Source organism: Thermobia domestica, chromosome 7 (assembly GCF_964235325.1).
Source record: "Thermobia domestica chromosome 7, izTheDome1.hap1.1, whole genome shotgun sequence".
Taxonomy (NCBI): domain Eukaryota; kingdom Metazoa; phylum Arthropoda; class Insecta; order Zygentoma; family Lepismatidae; genus Thermobia; species Thermobia domestica.
In genome coordinates, this window is record NC_137460.1 from 79,469,224 (window position 1) to 79,494,809 (window position 25,586).

Genomic DNA, 25,586 nt, shown 5'->3' on the forward strand with positions numbered 1-25,586 from the left:
TTACGAGAACTAATCACGTACGAAACCGCTTTATTCAATTTTCAACTCGAGAGATTATTGGGGGGGGGGGGGCGTCACATGTTCTGAAGGGTCACAAATGTATGGATTTCAGAAGCCCTTAAGTTAGTCAACCCAAAATGTTCTGCTGTACTGCAGGTTGCATATTTTTAGCGTATGCTACGAACGGGCATTTCTGGTAGTAAGACCATAAAAGTTGGCATCTGAAACATTTTATTTCAGATGCTACGAATCGGTCACTCACTAGCACGAATTCCGTATGGATGAGCCAGACGGTAGGAAAGGGGACAGATGCTTTTCAATCATCAGATTTAACTTTTGAATCGCATCGACCGAAAATTGATATTTGAGAGTCTTTTTGTTTCACAAAACATGTTATCTTTCATTAACTTTCACTAATTCAATATTGGTTGCACAGAGAACGTGGTGAGAAACAAAGGATGCTGATCACAGAAGAACGTAAGCAAAATATCTGCTTTTGAATAACGATTTCCACGAAATGCCAAGATTTAGCTTGCCCAGAACTCGTCAGTCAGTATCCCTAGAATAACAATAATGATGTACTACCGTACATAATAACGACGAGGGCTAACACCGCCTTTGACCCTTACACAACTTTTGAACAGTCAGAAATAACGGCACAACACTGGGTATCTGGTTCAGAGAACACATATCTATAATTAACTGACAGGGGTTTACTATGAATGACGCTGAGACTGAGAGTGGGGGTGCTATTTTTTTCTTAAGCGACTGGACCTGACTATTAAAAGCCAAGTGCAGAAGTGGGCAGTTTGATTTCCAGATTTATTCTTTCAGAGAATATTAATCTGTAATTCGCTTGTATGAATTCAATATGGTGACTATGGCAGCGGGTGACTGGTTAGTTGATGACAAATCTATATATATAAAAGAGAACGCACAAATCCTTTGTGAACTCATCACGCTAATACGGCTGAACCAATTTCTTTCATTTTTGGGGGGTTATTAGGATTTGGACCCTAGATGGTTTTTATCATATCACTTTAATTTTTAATTACCAGTGTCTTGAGATAATTGACCATTCAAGTGTCCATACGTACAAATCCTTTGTTATTAGTTCATCATAGGTAAAAATAAACGTATTTATATGCAACCCGCATGACCATGTGACTCGGCGGGTTAACATAAATGACAGGCGATATAATGTTAACATTTACTGGAATCTACTATGGTTTTTATCATATCACTTGAAAGCGAAAAAGTAAAAATTATCTAATTAACAAGGTTTATTGCGTTCCGGGGTGACCGCAGCGAAGCGGGGTGAACGCTGCTAGTACAGGATATTGGGCACAGTAAATAAATAAAGCGATCTTGGGAAAATTTATTTAAGAGATGTGTGGCGATTTTGTCTATTTCCATGAAGTACGATAAATCTTGTTTTCTGGAGCGAGAAACCGATTTAGATATATCGCGACTTCAGAAAATAGAATTTAGAGAGACAGTGCAAAAACCTGTTTCGGAAGATGGGGAGAAGTTCCAATTGAATACGTTAAATTAAACTTTTAAGGTGCGAGAAACCAATTTAGTTAGTTGCTAATTTCATTTCGGAGAGACAATGCGAAAATTCACTTCGAAGTTGGGAAGGAGGAGATTGTTTCTATTCCAAATTCCGGTGATTTGGAAACTCCGTGAACGAGCTTCATGGACCAGAGGCCAATATTTCTTTCAATATTTTATAGTAATTTTCTCTCTCTTTCCATGTAAAGAACGAACATTCCTGCTAGTAGATTAACAGTCATTAATTTTTAAAATGTACACTATCTATCAAAAAGTGACCGATCAGTCTGCTAGGACATCGCCGAAAGGAATCCAAAGCAATCTGCATGATGCCAGTCATTTGTTTCGGTGCAGAAGGCATTATCAGTGATCGTACGTCAAGCGAGGAGTCAGTTCGACTGTCAAGGCAGGGTATCCCGGTGTAACACACCGATTTTGATAAGATTGCACAGACATAGAGAACATCGAAAAAGAAGCGACACGTATTGTTTTTTTTTTTTTTTTATCGGCCAACAAGCGCATTGAAAGGGTCAAATAGGGGCATAAATATGGGGTCAAAATGAGATTATGTGGAATATAGCGAGAACGAGAAGATATATCGGAAAAGGTTAAATGTACGAAACCCTACCCATAGTCGACGCAAGGCAATGAGGTAGAACAGATCCATGCAAAAAAAGGAGAACATCCGGAAATGGACCAATGACGTGTACAACATTGTCACAATGTATTACGGAAATGAGTGAAGAGGTTGGCAATGAGCAGGAAGAAAGAAGAAGCGAAAACAGAAAATACGTATTTTTGTTTTGGGTGCATATGTCGCCCCTATGAGAAAGAGACGCAGATTCATCTCAATGCGCGAAGATAGGAGAACACGCAGGAATGATGCAAACCCCGTTCGTATAGAGAGCCAGCGAGATAGTACTGCGCAGTGGGTTGCTTGTATTGCGTAATGGAAACAATGATGAGATGGATGTAGAAAACGAAAATGTATGTAGGCAGTAGTAACACAAAGACAAAAAAGTTACTATTACTGTTGTTGTACGCGTATTTTCATAGTGATGCAATGTTGATACTCATGCGTGGTACTGATACTACTGTTGCTACCTGCTAGCAGGTAGTGTATGTGGACTACCTGCTACTACATTCTAAATCCTATGCATTTTTGTTTCCATTACGCGATATATGCATCCCACTGTGCAGTACTGTCTCGCTGGCTGTCTATATGAACGGAGTTTGCATCCTTCCTGCGTGTTCTCCCATCTTCGTGCATTGAGATGAAATGAAATGAAATCTTTGAGTTTTACGTCCCACGGTTATGCCGGTTAGGCTAAAGGAGACGGTGATGATGAATAATGAATGAAGTGGTGGAATGAAGAAAGTGGGAGGAAACGGGAGAACCCCGAGAAAACCCACGCACACGGTGTTTGTCCACCACAAAGTTAACATGGCGGGGGCTGGGATCGAACCCAGGACCCCTAGCACCAGAGGTGAACGCTCTACCACTGAGCCACCGCGGCCCTTTGCATTAAGATGAATCTGCGTCTCTTTCACATACGGGCGACATATGTACACAAAGCAAAAACACGCATTTTCTGTTTTCGTTTCTTCCTGCTCATTTCCAACATCTTCACTCATTTCCGTAACACACTGTGACAATGTTGTACAGTCATGTCCAAAATGATTGTCGCATATCTATAACTGTCTTCTTGTAAGAATATAATTTGATCATGATTTTGCAGGGGACTTTTAATACTGATACTACGTGTATAATCGGGAAATGTATATTTGTGGTAAATTTCATAGAAAAAGAATTATAAATACGAAAATTAAAATGAGTAAAACAAAATGTTGTTAAATGGGCAAGAAAGTTTTATTTTCGTTATATTGTTCTTATTTATTGTTCTTTTGACATGAAATTTGCCACATATATGTCTTTGCCGATTATACACATACTAACATTATAAGAAATACCGTGCGAATTCGTTATCAAATTATATTCCTACGACAACATATTTATAGACATGCGACAATAATTTTGGACATGAGTGTACACGTGATTGGCCCATTTCCGGATGTTCTCCTTTTTTCGCATGGATCTGTTCTACCGCATTGCCTTGCGTCGACTATGGGTAGTGTTTCGTATATTTAACCTTCTCCGACATATCTTCTCGTTCTCGCTATATTCCACATAATCTCATTTTGACCTCATATTTATGCCCCTATTTGAACCCTTCAATGCGCTTCTTGGCCGATACGTGTCGCTTCTCTTTCAATGTTCTTGTTTGTGCAATTCTTGTCTGTGCAATCTTATCAAAATCGGTGTGTTACACCGGGGTACCCTGCCTTGTGAGAATGGCGCACAGACAAGAACTTAGTGAGTTCTATAGGGGAATCATCATCGGCTTTCATATTGTGCGGGTTTGTCGAATCGTGCCATTAGTGCTCAATTACGCCACCCAAAATCAATGGTGAGTGATGTAATCCTGACATGAAAACGTCACGGTGTTACCAGTGTCCCTAAACGGCCCGGACGACCCAAGAAATTGATGGACAGGGACCGAGAAGTGCTGAAACGAGTGGTATCCAGCAATAACCGTCAAACTGCATCTGCTCTCCAGCACGAGTTCCACACTACATCGGGCACATCAGTTTCACTGAATACTGTCAGGACAGAACTGCGTGCACTTGGTTTCCATGGTAGAGTAGCTGCCCCAAAACCACACATCACTCCAACAAACAAAGCCAGGAGATTGGCATGGTGTAAGGCTCATCGAAATTTGACCCTAGACCAATAGAAACATGTGTTATGGAGTGATGAACCACGCTACACGTGTTTCATGTCAGGATGAACGGGCATGGGTATGGCGATAACCTGGGAAACGTTTCTTACCAGACAGCATTATGCCGGAGAACGCATTGTCAACAGTGAAATTTGGTGGTGGTGGTGTAATGGTATGGGGTGCATTTTGTTGGTTTGGCCTAGGTCCGCTTGTTGTTGGTAATATGACATGTGCAAATTATCTGGACATTTTGGACAATTCAGTGCTTCCCACATTGTGAAAATTCTTTAGTATGGATCCATGTTACTATAAGGGATGATGATGCCCCTTGCCACAAAGCTCCCAATGTTATGTCATCGTGTGACTAGGACAATGTGCAACGACTCCAGTGGCTTGTTCAATCGCCTGATTTGAACCCCGTGGAACATCTGTGGGATGAATTGGAGAGGCGTTTAAGGTCCAGACCAACTCGTCAAAATTCACCTGCCGCACTTGGAACCGCCTTGCAGGAGGAGTGGGTTGCCATCCCACCTGATATCTATCAGCAACTGGTGGAAAGCCTTCCTCGGAGGACACATGCTGTGATCCAGGCCAAAGGAGACCCTACCCGATATTAGGTACGCCATGATTTGCTTCATTTCGAAAGTTGTGGGGTGACCGGTAACTTTTTGGTAAATAGTGTATATAATTTATGTACTAGTAATTCACTGCTAGATATAGGCAAATCACTGACACTCCTTACCTTCCGTCACTTATACCGTTGACACCTGTCGCCGGCACTGCACCTCCCATGCTTGCTGGTGGAGCCCTAAGGCTGCCACCGCCTGGTCCAGGAAGTGGAACTCCAGTGCTACCAGCCCTAACGACTATGGAGCTGGGATTGCCTCCAGGAATCGGCACTTTACTCCCAATAGAATTTACCTGATTTGGTAAGGATTGTTTGCTGGAAACAGAAGACAATGCTCAATTAATTTTATTTCCATCTGTAAGTATATTTAAAGCTAATAATAATAATAATACAACTAAGAAACTTCATAACCACTTAAACTTGAGAACTAAAAGACATGTCGGAAAGTCCAAAGTAAATTAATTATCGTCAAATATATCTACAGTGGAATTTAAACCAAGCTGTCAGGCTTGAAAAATGCATTTACATATAAGTTTATATAATTTTACTTTCTTAGTTGGGCGAGGAAACAAAGGTTTTATTCCAACTGCAGATTACAGCAGCAGTACGATTGTGGAAGTGATATGTAATCTTACTTTCACTACACAAATTAGACACATTACGTTATCTTATTGCCAGAAGAGATCAAGTCGCTAGAGCTTCAAACCAGTAGGGTTATTTCAGGTTCTGCCAGGAGAAGGGTGGAAAAATTTTTCACTGACATAAGAGTTGCGAATTTTGTTGGTATATTAGTATAGAGTTTATTAAAAATGAAGTTACGATGGAGGAGTTACCATTGTAGACAGTGTTTCACAAGGAATTAATGTTGGCTATTATGCTCATTACCTGGAACATCATTTTTGTTCTTAGAAGCAATATATCGTATTGGCTGTAATCAAAACAAAAGGCAACGTTCTGCATTTCAATACAACATATTGTACAGAATTTACTGAACTTATATCTTTACTCGTCAACTGAGATCTTGTAATGCGATATTCACAGCATCATTTCTACCGTACGATTATTGCTTCGAACTTACCGTTTCAAACAAAATGATACATTCAACGGCACTGAATGCCTGCTAAATGTTCGGAACATGGTAGCTCTGCACCAGGTGATATCAGTTCCACGTCAATCAAGTGGTCAAATTCTTTATATACCAGATATGGTGTCACTTCAAGAAAACAATTTTGTATAATATGAAGCACACAATTTTACTAGTATCTAGCAAACGGCATTGTTACTAACAAGCTAAACAAGTATGATACTAACAAGTTAAAAAAAAAAAAACTCTACATTTTAACAGTTGCTGAATTACAAATATTATATCTGCTACAGCTTCTTGAAAAGTATGATTAGACAAACGATCCAATGTTGGTTGGCTGGATTTGAGTTTAGTGTCCCTTTCAGCACCGACGGTAAATGAGACGTGGATCTAAAGCTTAACGTAGGATCCGAATCACATAAGCTCCCGATGAAAATCGAACCCAGGTTTTCCGCCCCAAGACAATATATTACCCTAGGTTTATGAGTACTTGGATGGGTAATTAGGGAAGAGCAGGCAGCGATTGAAATACAGTAATTATCCAGTGTCGTGAGGATAATCGGGAATATAATTCAATGGAAACCGATCAACAAAGCCAAGAACAGCGATGATGTAACTTGCGATGTGCTGACCACACATCTCACCACAACTACAACTTTCCGGCAGGACGACTAAACTTCATCGAAGCTTTCTACCAGAGAGTTACAAAGCGAGACGCGCATAGCAGATGCGAAATTTTCAGTATATAATTTAATTATGCACGTTGTTGATTAGCAGTTTCTATTTGCCAGAATTGTAGAGAATTATGGCTATTGCTTTCTTGCAGAAAACTTGAAGACATCTTTCATTAATAATTCGTTTCATGGAGCCCTATTGTTTGCTATTTGACGCAAAAGCCGTCATCTCTGCACAAATCTTAAACACGTAACACTACCGCATAAGACTATACGGCTTTAACAAATCCCGCAATTATTCCATTGTTACTGCTTGCTTGAAACGACATAATTTATTGCTACATTTCCTCTCTTTTATCCATTCTCGGGAAAACCTGGCAAACTACCAAGAAAGCTCAGGCAATTTCGAGTACCCTGAAAATAGCAAATTTCTCATAACTACGATGCAATTTCTGTCAAAAGATACAGTTTTCTCAAATCACAGAATAAGAGTGAGCCTTTTTTTGCATGTTAACTAACGCTAAAATGTATTGATGTTGGGGGTGGGTGAAACAATCAAGAAACAGAAGCAATCAACTGGAATGTATTATAACAAACGATAGCCATAATCAAAGTGTTGAAAACTAATATTTCAAGCAAATTACTGTAAGCACCGTTTCACAGAGAAGGAATTATTTTACATTATTTTTTCTTGTCCTTGTATTTAATTTGGATTTCTATTTTTCTTTTTTTTTTTAAATCTCAGTTACCTACTTATTCATCTCGTTACTTATTGTGGTCCGACAGATATTAGCCTAGTCTTCATTAGTTCAATTACCCTTACATCATTCAGTTACCGAAGTTAAATGAAATTTTCTACATTTCATCAATAATACTACTACCATCTTGATTATATGGAAGACTCTTGCTGACAAAACGACCCGCTCGGGAGAGTAATACTCCCGCAAGTACGTTTTTTCGCGCGCTACTCTAGCCAGCTGTTTTACGCGCTATCCTAGTCAGTTGTTTTAAGTTGGTCACAAAATCTATATCATTTAGTACAAGGGGAACAAAACGAGCCTTATATCATGGAGTACAGGGGCAACAAAACGAGCCCTGCGGGGCTTCTAACCCGTTCCTACTACTACTACTACATATCTGCACAAAAGTCAGTAAGTCACATTTTTTAGTATTATTTTCGTATTATTTTAATTTAAAAAGTGTTATAAAAATGTAAAAAAAAAATCCTCGGGCCGGGTTTGAACTCACGCCAAAAGAGATTTTCGTTACTAGCATATAGCGCTAGCCCATTCGGCCACGAGAACCGACAACAACAATCGTCTGAATTCTGCTATTTGAATGCAACGTGGCAAGACATAGATAACGCCAACCAATCAGAACTGTTTTTCGTTCCTACTTCCGGGAGCATTACTCTCCTGAGCTAGTCCTCTGACAAAATAGTTAAAGTTTCTTTTTGTGTGGGAGACCCATGATCGATTAAGAGTTTCGGGTCCCCCATTAAAGAGTAGGTCAAAGTATCAAGCAAGTCGGTGCTGAACAGGACGTAAAACTCCAAACAAAATAATTATGTTTGCATGCATTTCTGTTATTTGAATTAGATTAGTTAAAATAGGTTTCTAACGAAATAATTAACACTTCTGACCAGCTTTATAACACTTATTTATTAAAACTAAAATACAGTGTAACGGTTTCGACAACTTATCTTCATCAGACTGAGTTAGTGTCTGATGAAGATAACGTTAAGTTGTCGAAACCGTTACGCTGTATTTCAGTTTTAATAAATGTTATACTCTGGGTCAGGAGTATTAATTATACCTTTAGTGAGTTCCAGAGTTGTAATGGATAGAGTTGCACGCTTCTAACATTCAGGAGGTTTCATATATTAAAGTAGCAAAGCAATGTCTTATGTTTGCGATTAGGGACTCTTTTTGCAGATGAACGCAAGCTTAGTTTGATTTTTAACTGATATCCTGAAATATCTTCTTTCTGAAATTCTACTATGTATTTAGTTTTTCAGTTATGTGAATGAACAGAACTACCATGAAAGGCCTTGCAAAACTTTACAATTTCGCCGGTATTTTGAAACAGACTGACAGCAATAAATAAAAAGAAATATTAAGAGTTCGTACTCTGTAACGTATGAATGAGATTTATGGATATTTCGAAAAACAAAATGAAATTAAAAAAAAGATGATGATTCGAGACAAGGAGCTTAAAAAAAAACTTTTTATCATAAACAGAAAGTAGTAATAACAGAGGTTTATTAAGCCCGTAATAAATGAACGAAAATGATGGGTCTCAAGAGACTAGAATTAAAGGCTACAAAGATCAGAGTTTTTTCTTTCTTTTTTCAAATTCTGCAAAACAAAAGGACTATAAACATGATACAAAACAAATATGATATTAATATTTTACGAACTAGAATAATACGGAAGTCACAGGTATATAAATTTAAATATTAAATTTGGTCTACATAGTAACTGAATAAATTAAAGAGAAATACATTTCCACGACTTGGTTTCCTTTCAACGTCAGATTGCTTAGAAGACCTATTTATTATGATCACTAGCCCTAGATGAAATGGATCTATACATCAATCATCGTCTAAAGCAGCGTTTCCCAACGGGTGTGCCGCGACGAAATCTAAACAAAAATTAATAATTCTATAGCAATCAAATTGCAAGACATAGGAAAAAATTGTATATTTCTATTTCAAATTACTATGAACCTCTACAATGAATCTACAATATTAAGTTGCATACTGTGTTACTTTTCTGTATATTTTAATGTTGACAAACGTATTTGTTATCATTGTTATGACCATTATTGATTCTTTATTGTTGCAGACTATTTCGTAACTTGAAATTTTAAAATATCATTCAATCCTTTCGACAAAGCAAACGTGCATACAAATTACCTACTGTGTTTTAAAAGTACAAGAGATTTGTTTGTTCGTTCGTTCTTGAGTGATCTTCCTTCTTAGTGAAAATCGGATACAGCTTTCGAAACAAAAAGTATATTTTTAAAAATCTGAGTCCTACATTTTGTTGCTATTGTTTTGAATTTTTAAATTAGAATGAAAAATAATCATAATGATTTCCACAGGGGAAAAAACAGTGATCGAGCTTTCTTCTCTGTGAGATCAGTAATCACAGAAAAAGTACCACGGTATTTTATATTTACAAATAATAATAATAATACTATCTATGAGAATTCAAGCTACCCGCGTAGTAAGCCGCAAGTTGAAAAAGGTTGGGAAATGCTAATCTAAAGTCTTATATTAATTCTGATCACTTCTTTCTTCTGCTTGTTTCAACTCCAAGGAAACTGTCCCAGCAAGGGTAGAGATACAGGGACAAATGGGACTCCCAAACGATTTCTTGGCTCCCTAACTGGGGTTCCTCTGTTATATGGTTTTAAATGAAAAATGCTTATAATAGAATGAGGAAGAAAAACATTTTTAAACCACCTGTAAACCACTTTAACAGGTTAAAATAACTAAAACTACTAAAATTAAGCATCCACTTTGTATTCTCACTTACAAATTGGTAGCACACAATTGCGAATTTATTATACTATTGCATAATAGTGTCAGAGATTAATTTTTCTTAGTGTTTTTATACTACTTATACCAATATAAAGACGCCGCAAAACAACTTTCACAAACAGCTTTTGTTTCTTTATGAATAGCTTACGGTGTTCGTATTTTCTTACAACCTGTGATTCTAACCTTATCACGCACTGATAAGAGATATTTCATAAAAGTAACATACTGCAATAATAATAATAATATGTATGTATGTGATATATATGTTTGCTTACGTTATTAATGCTTTCGTATTCTTTTTTTTTTTTCTCTTTCTTTTAGGATAGAAAGCGTCTTCCTGAAAAAGTCATGCCCACCAGAACAACTTGCTTGACTACACCGCCATGCTCGAGTCCAAATCTTCGTCACTTAAGGAATTTAAATACAGTTCGTACTGACCGTATTAATTTACCAATTGAAGTCATTAAAAATATGGGAGACAAAGACAAGAAAGAATTGGTCCGACTCTGAAGTGAAATATATGAAACAGGACAGTAAACTGAAGATTTTCTGAAGATGATCAGGTACCGATGGCTCAGAAATCGAACCCAGATAAAAAAAAAATAAGGAGGAACAGTTCAGGTTCAGGACGGGTAAGGGCACAATAGATGCAATTGGATTATAAAGAGTAATCAGTGAAAGGTTTAAAGAAAAAGGAAAAGAGGTGTATGTTGTATTTATTGATCCAGAAAAGGCTTTTGTCCGCCTAAATTGGGAATTGTTGTTTCAAGTTCTTTCTAAAGAAAGAATGTTGGGTAGGAATGGAAAGAGCAAAGACTCACAAAGAAAAGTATATGAACAACAAATAAGTATTAGAATAGGGGAGAAAATGACAGAGGACAGTAAACTGGAAGGGGAGTTCAACAGGGATGCTGTCTCTTGCCAATATTATTTAATATATATCTAAAAGAGATAGTGAAAAAAGCATACATAATGAAGACGGCATTTTGGCAGGAGAGAATGATTAAATGTATACGGTTCTCAAATGATATGACGCTTGTTGTGGAATCTTGAAAGAAAATCAACAAAATGTTAGAAAACTTGAGGAAAGACTGTGAAAAATGAGATGGAAATAAATGTTAGACAGTCATAGTGATTGAAACGAAGCGGTCGGTGTCAAATACAGAAGCAGTGTCAAATACACAAGCAGTAGGGGAGTAAATATAATAGGTACCTGGGTAGTGTTGTTAGTGCGAATGTGAAATAAACGCAAGGATAGGAATGGCAAAAGAAGCATATAGGAGGAAGAAAAGTCTATTTTGAGGGACCCTGAATAAAGAGTTGAGAAAAAGATGTATAAAATGCTTCATGTGAAGTATCATACTGTGGGGCAAAACATGGACACAATACGCACACATGATTAAAAACGTATGGAATCTTTCAAAATGTGGGTGTTGAGAAGAATGGAGAATTAGTTGGGTCGAGCGGAAAATTAATGCGAGGGTCTGAGAAATGGTAGAGGAGAAAAGAACAATTTTAGATTTATTGAAAAGAGGAAAATAACCTGATTGGGTCATTGGCAAGAAGGAATTGTATTAAGAGACGTGCTAGATGGTATGGTGGTAGGAAAGAGAAGGAAGGGAAGAAGTAGGCTACAACTGATGGACGGTATCAAAACAGAAAAATCGTACGTTAACGAAGTGGTTAGCTAAAGGTCGTGGAGCATGGAAGCTTCTTAGTTGCGACAAAAGACCTAACAATAATGGCAGAATACCCATTATTATTATTATTATTATTATTATTATTATTATTATTATTATTATTATTATTATTATTATTGTACTGATCGTATTAGTAATGGCCTAACGTAGAAACTCCCAACGAGAGTGTCGCAAAGTCAAGTATGTGTAGTGAAATTTTAGAATTTAAAAATTATGGCGCATTTTATAATTAGTTAAAATCAATTTTGAAACAGACTGTTTCAAAAAATGAGATGAAATCTTTGTGTTTTACGTCCCGCGGTTATGCCGGTTAGGCTAAAGGAGACGGTGATTATGAGAAATGAATGAAATGGTGGAATGAAGAAAGTGGGAGAAAACGGGAGAACCCCGAGAAAACCCACGCACAGGGTGTTTGTCCGCCACAAAGTTCACTTGGCGGGGGCTGGGATCGAATCCGGGACCCCAAGCACCAGAGGTGAACGCTCTACCACTGAGCCACCGCGGCCCCACAGACTGTTTCAATTAACACCTTCAGTGACAACAACAATATTCAGTACTACATAGTCACTACTTCCCAGAAACTTCTTAAGTCTTACACTATTATAATTTGCATTATTATTAATAATAAATCAAACATTAGTGTCATGATATCGTGGAAGTTCAGTAAAGTGTGTCGTCAGTCAAAAAAGGTTAGGAACCATTGGCCTAACGTACTCCTGGACGAAATTGCTAAAACAAGAACTAGGTTTATAAGTCCAACAACGCAGAACACATGGATATTTAGAGAAAACGAGGCCCATACCAAGCCCCAAACAGCATTAAGTAAGGAGTAATAAATTTATCTGCATTCCTCCACCAACGTTTAGTTAAAGAGAGAGAAAATGAAATGGTTGAATCTTGAAATCTACTTGGATGTACTCTTCCCTACCCTATCCTCACTTGAGTGTGAGGGCCAAAGGTTGAATTCAAGAGCAGACAGTAATTGTGTGAAGTTCAGCGCACTTTGTAGCCAAACATTAAGAAAAAGGAGCTGTTCCGTTACTCCCATCCTTACAGACAAGAAAGGGAAGATGCCATAAAATTTCAAAATTGCAGTTAAAACATGCGTGTTACTATCATCGAAGATGGTGATTTAAAAAAAAAAAACAGTATTCTTAACATGTTTTTTGTCAAAAACAGTTCTTCCATTATCTAAAAAGCGGTGAGACAATATGGAAACAAAGTAAACAAGAGTAACCAGCCTCCTCAAGCTATTCCCTGTCAAATACAAGTCCTGACTGACCAATACTAGGTAAAACTGCTAACTAGAAATCTGAAATTTAGACAGTGCATAGGATTTGTGAGGTAATGTAGGTTTAGCATTACGGATATATATATATATATATATATATATATATATATATATATATATATATATATATATATATATATATATATATATATATATATAATGAGACATGGAAAAGGGTGAAATTTGTGTTGCAACTACTATAAGATGATGTCCATATCCCAGAGTCCCTTGAGGTTACAGACACGGAATTTGGTATTTTGTGCTTTTATTTAAAATAATGAAACACGGCTTTTCTTTTATTTAAACTACAGCAAGTGGAAAGTAAAAAGGTGCGGGTGAATCAATAAGATTTCCACATCTCTAAATTACTTAGGTCTAGAGTACTTTGATATTTAGACTTTCCATTTTAAATAATTAAACACATGTTTCAGCAGTCTTTAGGGGAGAGGGGGCAAGTGCGACAGGGACGGCAAGTACGTCCACCCCCATATCGCCAGTAAGATATGATTATGTGGACGAAGCTAGAATTCAGTATGATAGTGTCGTTTATCAAGTGAACGTCGATGTGCAAATGTCTGCCCGAAATTGAAATCTGAACAGGCAAATTTCTATTTTCATTCAATTTCAAGTAAGCATATCAGCACATTAAAGTCCAGAATAACCATAATTGAATGGATAATAGGCACTATGTGTGACATGAAGGTTGAGTTGTCACATGGAAGCCTGGCAGAAGTGCAGAATTCCTAGCCTCGTGAACAAGCGCGAAACACTGAGTGCAGGGTGGGGCAAGTGCGACCAGGAAAAAGAATGAGTGGACGCACTTGCTACCCATCTGGCTCATGCGCTCATGACGAACCATACAGGAAACAGAGTAAGTGAATATTATATGGGTCCCATTAAAACAACGCATTTCTAAGAGTTGTCACTTCTAAGCAGTGGCGGCGTAGGGCAAACTGGGGCCCGGGGCCAGTCAAGTAGATCGGGGCCCCTTTTTGAGCAATCGTGATTTATACACTTCTACGTTTGACATTCATTTACATAACCATTCTTTCTGTATACTCCTCCTCCTTTCCCGTTGGTGTGTGTGTTTAGATCATTTAATCTGGGATATATATTAAACAAATGGGGGTGACATTCAGAACCCCTGTCTATTTTTCAAATGCTTACAACCGCCTTCAGGCTGATATCTAAAAATAAAACTGGACCAGGCTATCATTGCATATTTTTCTATTTTATTCAATTTCAAACAAAGGACACGATAGAAAAGGAATTAGGGATACAAGTGTAACGGAAACTACAACACACGACAAAAATAGCATAATCTTAAGAGCAAGCAAAACGTAACAATCAATAATCCTACACCTATATTAGCCTAGTATCAACGCGTACTATAATTAGATGGAATAGTGGAAGTAATGCTCCTAACAATACATTTAGAGTCAAATTTACGTACGGAACGTAACAATGAGCTGATATTGCAAAAATTGCAAATAATAATATAACCGATGCGATTTCTAAATGTAAGCTCTATGTTTTCTAGAATATTTTTGTTCGGTTCTCGCCTTTGGTGTTTCTCCTGCACAATTTCTCATATGGTTGTTTATTCATAGTTTCTCCCTGTCTGAATTTACGCTAGATGGATTTTATTTGATTAGAATTTTCTTCTACAATTAGCCCCATTCACTTTAACATTCGGTATCTCTCCAGTGATCATACACAATACTCAAATACTTTTTTTCTTTACCGAACTATCCGTAAATAATGGATAGAATAGATTTCTCCCCTGCGTGTCTTCTTCGTCCATCTTTTACTAGGCTTCTCTCCAGTGATAATGTACGGTCTATTTAGTCCCACTGCTTTTGCCGAAGTATCAATGAATAGTTAAGCACCAGAATATTTCTCTCTTGCTTGTCCTTTTTACTATTGTTTTCAGATTTTACACTTGTATTATGATTATATTATTTTGTATTTAATAGTTCAGTCATGTTTATTCTGTCACTTATGACTATTTCCATTACCACTTACTAACGTACTTAGTGTTACAATAACAAAAATTCCTGAATATATTGAATAATTGGGGATATATATATAATAGATTAATGTATGAGCACAGAATTCTTCTACGGGTTATACCATCCTACTTTTCATTACCACCTATCACCAGTCAATTGATAGATCTTGACGCTTTTTATTACTCTTTTGGTACTTTTGTATTTTTATTGCCTTTACTTGAAACATGAAACTACTTTCGACAGCACTTCTACTACCATATTAGCCTGTGTTCCACCAACATTCAGAATGTTACCTTCCTTGTTTTGGTAGCTGCGAAAGTCTCAACTATATTATCAAAATCCAAAGTGGATGCTATTTCATTTTTGATAGAAAGAATGGCTAGATTCGTGAATCTTTCTTGACTCATTGTGGAACGCAAGTATGATTTTATCAATTTCATTTTGCTGAAATACCTTTCACATGATGCGACAGATACGGGCAGTGTTATCAAAATCTGAAGAACGGTTGCCAATCTTTAGTAAATTTCAAGCCCCATTGAAGATACATATTTCAGGATGCCTTGTGGGGAAAAGTCAAGTTGTTCTTTAGGTTTCTGAGTACACCTTAGTGAACGGATTATATCCTTACAATCCTGAAATAATTTTAAGCCATCCAGGTCATTCGGGTAGAACAAAGCCAAATCATAGCAACATGGTTTTAGCCTTTCCTTGCTCTCATCATCTAGCTGTTGCACGAAGTTGGCCATAGAACACAGGAATACAAATCTGTCTTTCATTTCATGCATCTGAGTAAAATGATCCTACATTTGTTGTCTCATCTCATCCAGAATTTCATTGATAGAGCGCTTCACTTCGGAATGTGCGGTCAAGGGTTCATTCTTTGCTTCTCCAGGCATGCATCTCCTTCTTCTACTGTGTGTACCCACAGTTATGTTCCATGCCCTGAAACTTCCTTCAGCTGTGGATAAGACTTCCTTGCCCAGCTCAAGTCTCCAGGTATCAATGGTGTCAGCCAGGGTCTGTAACTGAGTAAGAGGGATCCGATCAATATATGAGAGATCTGCAGACCAGAAATATAGTAAAGCGATTAAGTTAAATGACTAGATGCTTGCAAGAAGAAGACCAGCATCTCGTCTAATATCAAGCGTTTCGATCGAAGTGTCACGCAGATCTTCCAACAGATTAATTACTTCACCAATTGACTAGAAAGTGTCTTTAAAGCTTCTGCTTTTGAACTCCATCTAGTATCAGTTTCATGTTTTAGACCAATCTTTATATGATTTTACAGCACATTCCATCGGTAAGTAGATCTAGGGAAGAATATCAACAAACGTTCCATTGCTCCAAACAAAGTGACCTCCAAAACGTTAACATGCGCAGCATGTAAGCCACAAAGTTCAATGAATTATTGTTACGAGGAACGAAAATGGCCAAAGGACCTATATTCCGTATCAAAGTTGGAACTCTAGTTTTCTTATTGAACATTTTCTTCACTCTTTTGTGGGCTGAAATGTAAATTCATGTAATGCCAAAAAAACAAAGAGCAGAAATGGGGAAAACAGCTATGCAAAAGGGTCTCGGTCGCCGAAAATTCGACTTGTAAAGGACAAAAGAAAAAAGACAGAAGTGAATCAGCGACTATAGCGTCTGCACCAAAGAGCTTTTAGTTAACAACATAATGCTAGTACCCTAATAAAGCATTATGCACGTTGATCCCTTCTTTCTACCATTCTATTGAACTGATATACGAATAAATAAATAAATAAACAGTGATATTTTAGGAAGCAGGCTAATAGACGGGGCCCCATTACTTGCATCGGAAGACCTTACAATGTAAACAACACTATATATTTGACTTTCTTTTATTGTATTTTAATCTACACTCAGCTTTTTCCTTTAAATGTATCTGAGGTTATTGAACAGAGTGAAACTTTTATTTTATTCGTATTTCGATACACATACATTGTTTCCTTTAAGTTTCTTTGGGGCCCCAAGAGAGTGAAACTTTTATTTTATTTTTTCACCTACATTCAAATTTTTCTTTAAGTTTCTTGGGGGTCTCAAGAAATTGAAACGTTTGTTTTATTTTTCTACCTGCATTCAGCCTTTTCCTTTAAAATTCTTTTGAAGCCCCCAAGAGTATGAAACCTTTACTTTATTTTTCACCTATATTCAGAGCTTTCTCCTTTAAATTTCTTTGAGAGCCTCCAGGATAATGAAACTTTTATTTTATTTATTTTTAATCTACATTCAGTTTTCTCTTTAAATTCCTTTCGGGTCCCCAAGAGAGTGGGGTCCGAAGTTTTCAGCTTATACGGAAATCCAGCATTGATTAGCTTTATTAGAGAGATATTTGTGTTGTTTCATGCGTTATTTGGTGTAATATTGATTAACAATTAATTGCGTTTACATTTAGGGAAGGTATGGATTATAAACCTTGACGGCTCTTCTACGGCTCATGCTAAAAAGGTTCCTTAGTAATTATTTTTTTACATGCCGTTGGGGGCCCCCACAATGTGGGGCCCGGGGCGGGGGCACCGCTCGCCCCGCCCTTACGCCGCCACTGCTTCTAAGAACATGGTAAGTGGGTTCGAGAAAGCCGGCATATTTCCTATGAACCCAAATATTTTTGAGGACAGTGAGTTTGAAGTATCGAATCATATGAGACAGACTTTAGAAGAGAGGTCAAATGCTGCAGCTGTTAGGGCTACGCAGGAGAAGCCGTTAGTAGATAATGATGGTAGCGCCAGCAGTCTACGAGAAGAACATCAAGGAAACAGTGAAGGACTTCCTTCTGTGCCTGTTGGTACTGATCGGCCTACTGCAGGACCGAGTACTTCGTACGTCCCCCTTATTGCGATATCCTCTTGACAACCAAGAAGAACATTGCTTCTAAAAGGAAGCGCAGATCTATGCAGCGTGAAAGGTCTGAAGTGATCACCAACTATCCATAAAAGAAAATGTTGGAAGACAGGCAACGATCCAAACAAGCAAAATGAACGAAAGGTTCCACAGACGTGATGAACCCCAACCGTGATGACAAGCCCAAAACCATATGAAGGTAAGTGCAAATTAATGAAGGTCCCACTTCTTCAATTGCAGCTGCTGAAGAAGACAACACATTGTGTGTATTGCAACGAATAATACGCCGACATTAATATGGAGGAGTGGATAATATGTGTGAAGTGTAATCAATGGATGCACGAGGAGCGTACTGACAATGAACCAGGCATGGATAATTTTGTTTGCGACAATTGTCGTTAGTTTCTCTCTTCCCTACTCTGGACAGAAAGCCAGGTGTGTATGGGTATTAGTTTTTGTTGTACTGATGAATACTATGGGATGATAGTCATAGGCCTAATGTGTAGCTCTGATGGTTATAATAATATAGCATCATTTAGAACGCAGTAAATGCTCATTTAATGTTAAGTAATGCTTATGTCAGTAACAGCGACATGTTAAAAATTCGTTGTTCGTATGTAATTTCACTTTATTATAACTATTTTCTTTTTTATTAGTAGTGTAGAAAACATTGGTGGACTCCCTTACCCCACTAGATGGGGCAAGTGAGTCTTCTTGGTATATCTCCTGTTTACTGATTTTATTAAATCACAATAGATTAGCAGCGACTTCGCATTATTTATTAGATATCAGCAGACACTACTATTTACTTTGTCACAGGTTTCGTGCTTCTAATGGTTATTGACGTTATTGACGTTTTTTGTTTTAACGTGTCTTACTTGCCCCACCCTCTCATATATATATATATATAAAACTCTATGGCCTATGGAACCCGGAGGTTCAGTGCCGCGTTCACAAAAGCTCTCCACTGACTTCTATCCTTAGCTAATTGGATCCAGTTTCTACTTTGTATTCCTATCTCTGCGAGATCCATCTTAATATTATCCTCCCATCTGCGCCTAGGTCTTCCTAATGGTCGTTTTCCTATGGGTCTACCAGTCAAGACTTTGAAAGTGTTTCTACTTTCTTCCATTCTAGCTACATGACCTGCCCACCTAAGCCTCCTAGACTTGACGACCCTAACAATGTTGGGTAAACCGTATAAACTATGTAGTTCCTCGTTATGAAGCTTCCGCCATTCCCCATTCTCGTTCCTCTTGGGTCCGAATATTCTTCTCAGGATCCTGTTCTCAAATACTTTCAGTCTATGTTCTTCCCTCAGAGTAAGCGACCATGTTTCGCAACCATACAGAACAACAGGCATGATTATCGTTTTATATATTTTAAGCTTCAAATTCCTCGACAGAATTCGCGACGACAAGAGATTTTGAACTGAATAGTAACACGAATTCCCTGCTTTTAGTCGACATTTAATTTCTTCGTGAATATGATTTTCGTCTGTTAATATTGATCCTAAATATTTGAAAGTATCCACTTTATCAAAAGTATTATTTAATATTTTAACGCCTCCACAATTTGCCGTATTACGGTCCCGACGCACTTCCATGTATTTAGTTTTCTCTGCATTTACTTCTAAACCCATGTCCCTGCAAGCGTTTAATAAGATATCTGCATTTATTTCTACTGTTCTCCTATCATCCCCTATTAAATTTACATCATCAGCATATGCCATAACCTGGTGAATGCCGTTCAACTCTAGGCCCTGGTTGCTATCTTTGATTTTCCTTATGGCGTATTCCAGCACAAAGTTAAATAATAATGGCGACAACGCATCTCCTTGTTTCAGGCCATTTTCGACGTGGAAGCTCGTGGACAAAAATTTTCCTACCCGGACTTTACTTTGGGATTCACTTAAACATATCTTAATTAATCTAATTAGCTTTCTCGGTATTCCAAGCTCTGTAAGAACGTTGCATAATGTTTCTCTCCTAACCGAGTCGTAAGCCTTTCTAAAATCAATAAATAGTTGATGTACCGGGGTATTGTATTCCCACTTCTTTTCGAGTATTTGGCGAATGGTAAATATCTGGTCGATAGTTGATCGATTTCGTCTAAATCCGCACTGATAATCTCCAATAATTTCATCTGCGTATGGGGTCAATCTTGCTAACAGAATATTTGAAAGGATTTTATAGGATGTTGACAGAAGAGAAATGCCTCGATAATTATTACAGTCAGTTTTGTCGCCATCACTGGGCCATCGCGCCCTCACTCCCCCCTCCCCGTGCACGACTTTTGAGTTCAGAGGAATTCTAATACGAAAAACACAGAAGGAACAATGCAAAATATTGTCTGCAGCAACACGTGTTGGCATTTGTTAGTTACAATGTGAAAATGATATTTGTACAAAATATACGTGTAACGTAAAATAATGATATGATCCGAAGGTAGACGAAAACAAAACGTATATATATATATATATTGATGGGAATCATGCATTAATTCAACTTTAAAATAAATTAAACGTTATATAAGTTTAAGGTAAAATAAAATAAAATAAACGTTATATAACTTTTAGGTCTTTGCACTAACGACTTAAAGAACAGTTAATCCAATTACTTTTAGATTCCAAATAAATTATTAGTATTATTAACTATAACATACATTTAGCAGCTGTATCTACGAAAATCTAAAGAAATCTAGAGAACGAAACATTAGAGTCAGCGATGACACACCAACAGGTATGTCGAACTTTTGTCGCTACAAGTATTTTCACTCAGCGTTACAATATTACGGTACTTTAATTAATGAACACAAGCAAAGATAGTTGTCTTCGCATTGTTAAGTTGTGGTCATAAAGAAAACTCAAGCAAGTCTTTACAAGCTACAGGCAGCTATGAACGAACTGTTTGAAGTACGCGGTTATAATAACCCGTTGATATATATATATATATATATATATATATATATATATATATATATATATATAAAACTGCACTCTGCAATACCTTTTCGATAGACAGTGGCTCGCTGAACTTAATTCAAATTCAAGCACCAGCTATTTGTATACGATTAAATAAATAATTCAACATCCATTTCCACTTTTAGAAATCTATTTTCCATGTTGTACGATACATAGAACACAGTAATATAAATTAGTATTACAGGCATCTGAAAATAAGTAACTTCTTTTCTTCTATGAGTAGTGATATAAGGTGGAAAATTTTACGCTACATTCTTCCGGAAAATTTTCCGTTCTAACAAAAAATATCAGTAAGCAGGTAACAATTTCTCAGTAATCATAAAATTGATTAAATTCATGTATAGAAATGTTAAAAAGTGAAATATCGTTTAAAGAATCTGAAAATTTTCATGGCTCAGACAATTTTCAGTACTATTTAGGAACAAGCGAAACAATTTTTCATGAATCGAAATATTTTATGTCTTCTATGGAAAAATTAAAGTACTATTTATGAGTCGGAAAGTTTTCATCATTTTGAAGCAAAAAGTAAAACAACTTTTTCTGAATCGGAAAGTTTTATTGCTCTGTAGAAACAAATGCAAGGAATATTCATAGATCGGAAAATTTTCATTACGATGTAGAAACAAGTGGAAAATACTTTTCATAGGCTGTACAATTTTGGATATTATATATAGTGATGTTAGGTGGAAAATTTTCCACTATATTTAACTGCCCATTGAGCTACAAAATTGAATTTCTGTAGAGGAAAGTTAGTCAGCAACAAATTATAATTTTCCTTCCGGGAACCGGAAAATTTTCTAATATTTCAAGTTGGGAAGTAAAAATTTACATAGTGTTTCTCTTTCTCTCTCTCTCTCTCCCTCTGAGAGCTCCTTCGTTGCTAAGCGGTTAGCATATGTGTCTTTGGCATGGAAGACCTACTTCGATTCCCGGCGGGAGCTCATGTAGTTCGGATTCCATGTTAATCAGTTGGTCCCGTCTCATATAGCCTCGCTGCTGAAAGGGACGTTAAAATCAACTCAACTCTCTCTCTCTTATATATATATATAATATATATATGTGTGTGTGTGTGTGTGTGTAAAGTGCGGAGAACAGACATAGAGTTCGTAGAGTACAAATATCCCATTCTATTATTTAAAATTTACATTTATTAAAAGTGATTAAAAGTTATTAATATTTTCCGATTCATAAAAACATACTTCACTTATTCGTACATCGTTGGTTAGCCGTAAAATTTATTGGTAATAAATATTGTCTTAAAAAGTTTCATGAAGTGAAAATCTAACGATCCTTCATTTCTTCAAAAATGTTTCAAAAACTTCAATGCGTTCTTCCCTTAGCATCCACCTTTGATATCACAAAATTATATTTCGTCAGTTTAATACGCATAAGACGAAGTTTTCTCATAGCTTTACTACTTTTCTAGATTTACATACTGCAACATTTATAAATAAGTAGAGATAATATAAAGTGCCTACTGTAAATTTTTGACTATCCAAAATTCGAGTTTAAGTAACTCATGGAAACAAATACTGACCATTTTCTGGAAATAAACATTTATTTATTCATATATTCATTCAGAAGAGAAAGTGGAATATAATAAGGAAGCTGATTTGTGTAGTTGTTTTTCCAATAAAATAATAAAAGAAACGTAAAAAGTTGCACTATTAGCGCTGCGTCCTAAAAGCAACAAGTAATTTCATTTTAATTTCTAAAATAAAAAGAAACATATTTCTTTTTATATATGTGTGTGTGTACTTTTCTATCGAATCGTCATTATTTCCAATACATTTTTATACATACGAATGGTAGTTTTACAATACAAATATCTGCTCTAAGATGTTGATTATACAAAATTCCAATATTCAAATTATGATTTACGAGTGTTAATAAAATCAAAGCATTTCTTCTTATTTTGTTACAAAAATATCTTCATAAGGAACTTTTATGTAGTTATTTCATTACATAGGCAGGTCTATATTTGAAGAAATAGTGGAATTTTCTGCTTTTCAAATAATTGATAAATTCACAAAGGTTTGTTTTCGATTTCTTGTTAAATTTTAAATTTTGGAATGTGAAAAAATAGTGGAATTTCCTATGTGGTAGGCCTATATGTGAAGAAATAGTGGAATTTTCTGTTTTTCAAATAACTGATAAATTCACAAAGGTTTGTTTTCGATTTCTTGTTAAATTTTAAATATTGGAATGGGATATTTGTTCTCTACGAACTCGATGTATGTTCCCTGCACTTCACATACACACACAGAAAGAGAGAGAGAGAGAGAGAAACACAATGTAAATTTTTACTTCCCAACTTGAAATATTAGAAAATTTTCTGGTTCCCGAAAGCTAATTGAAAAATTATAATTTGTTACTGTCTAATTTTCATCTACAGGAATTGAATGTTATATCTAAATGTGCATTTAAATATAGTGTAAAATCTTACACCTAACATCACTATATATAATATCCAAAACTGTCCGGCTTATGAAAGTTTTTCCACTTGTTTCTACATCGTAATGAAAATTTTCCGATCCATGAAAATTCCTTTCACTTGTTTCTACAGAGCAATAAAACTTTCCGATTCACAAAAAGTTGTTTAACTTTTTGCTTCAAAATGATGAAAACTTTCCGACTCGTAAATAGTATTTCAATTTTTCCATAGAATACCGAAAATATTTCGATTCATGAAAAATTGTTTCACTTGTTCCCACATTGTACTGAAAATTGTCTGAACCATGAAAATTTTCAGATTTTTTAAACGATCTTTCATTTTTTAACAATTTGTTTAGAACGGAAAATTTTCGGAAAAATATAGAAGAAAATTTACTACCTCACATCACGGCTAAACAACGATGTAGGAATACTTGGAGTATGTTTTTATGAATCGGAAAATTTTCATCTGTCTATGAGAACCTTCAAATGTAGCTTCCTGACAAAAATATTGCCAATACAAATGACCATTGTTTTCGAGTTAGTTGACCCTTATGTTGATGATCTTACCTACATTTATATTACCATATGTGATTTGAAGAATGTTCAAGAAGCAACAAGTTTTTGAAACTAAAGGTATTTACATCATGGTAATTTGGGTTATGAAGTTAACAAAGCAAACTTCTGACATTCTTCTAACAAGTTAGTAATGAAAAAGGGACGTTACGAACTTCCCAGTTGTGTTTCGAGCCCACTTCAAATTATCCAACTTGAGGTGAGAACTCAACAAAACTAAATGAATTATATCCTTTGTTTTCATGTTATTTATTTAAATATTTATGATAAATAAGACATAAGAATTTTGATTTTACATTTGAAATTTGTTGTATTTTAATTCTAATTTATCAAAAACAATTGCTGTTTTCATTCTCAAGAGTTCCGATGGTAAAATTGATTAATATTACGAATGATGCTTCTTCATTTTTTTAAATTCTGAAATAATATATTAAAAGATAATGTCTTGTAATTTAAATATCACTCAAATTGTTATGCATAAGAGAAAGAACTAAACGAAGTACGTACCAACAACGTAAATAGGAGAAGGATTGGAGTTTCGTTTTCTAACTGATGTTGAAACAACATTCTGATTATATAGTTTGTAAAGTTTCTAAAAAACAAAATATATAATAATTGTCACGTTATTACATCCCTGTTATATTCGACTTTAAATGTATGTGCTGTTGTTTCGAAAAACAGCAACTATTTTCACACGTTACGATGTTATAGTATAACATCTAAGATGTCAAAGATAATCGTAATTTTTCCAAACTCGAATGCAACTCTGAGGTTGAAAACATTAAATTGATTTTCAAGCATCTATATATTGAACCGTACCTCCAAAAGATTGAGAATATTAAAGAAATAATGATTAAATTAAAATTGTATCAAATCAATAACTAAAAGGAACAGTGAATTCGTTATTCAAATTAAATAGTCAATCAAAGAGTGAAATTAAACGATTGGTTGTAATTTTATTGTCATAAATGACAATATTTTGTTAATGTAACAACTGACCTACAATGGTAATATAGTGGATATTTTTGTAGCAATATAAATTAGTCAACTGTAAATATTCAAGAGTATTTAGTTCATAACTAGACATAGTATGTTATCTTAACTGCATAACATGTAACTATAAATTTACTCAATGCTAAGCCAATTATGACATAAATAAGCTGAATATTCAAGTATTCAAATTTGCCTGTCACTTTCAGAGACCTCCTCATATCATATTACATGCAAAATAGACAGTTAAAGTTCTCTGTAGTCATACTTTATCTTAGTGCATATTTCGCTTGGTTTTGACCAAACAATGGTCTCTCTTGTGGTATTTGTGATTTCTTATACACCTTTCCATTGCGATGTTGGATGCAGGACCCAGAATGCAGAATCATTTTTTAGTTGCAAACTTGGTCATTTTATATTGACTATTGTCCTTGTTTGCCTTAATTATTTTTCCTTTTTACTTTGCCAAAAG

The 25,586-nt window shown here is 35.9% G+C and overlaps 1 protein-coding gene across 4 annotated transcripts in view; it reads right to left on the reverse strand.

The window, feature by feature from the left end:
• The window catches only part of LOC145690219 (WD repeat-containing protein 47), a 584,313-nt gene that overhangs the window by 385,879 nt on the left and 172,848 nt on the right, over window positions 1-25,586 (reverse strand). For all 4 annotated transcript variants that reach the window (XM_081764893.1, XM_081764894.1, XM_081764895.1 and 1 more), the window contains one exon: window positions 5,077-5,277. In XM_081764893.1, the coding sequence (XP_081621019.1) occupies window positions 5,077-5,277 (201 nt within the window). The remainder of the gene's footprint in view (window positions 1-5,076; window positions 5,278-25,586) is intronic.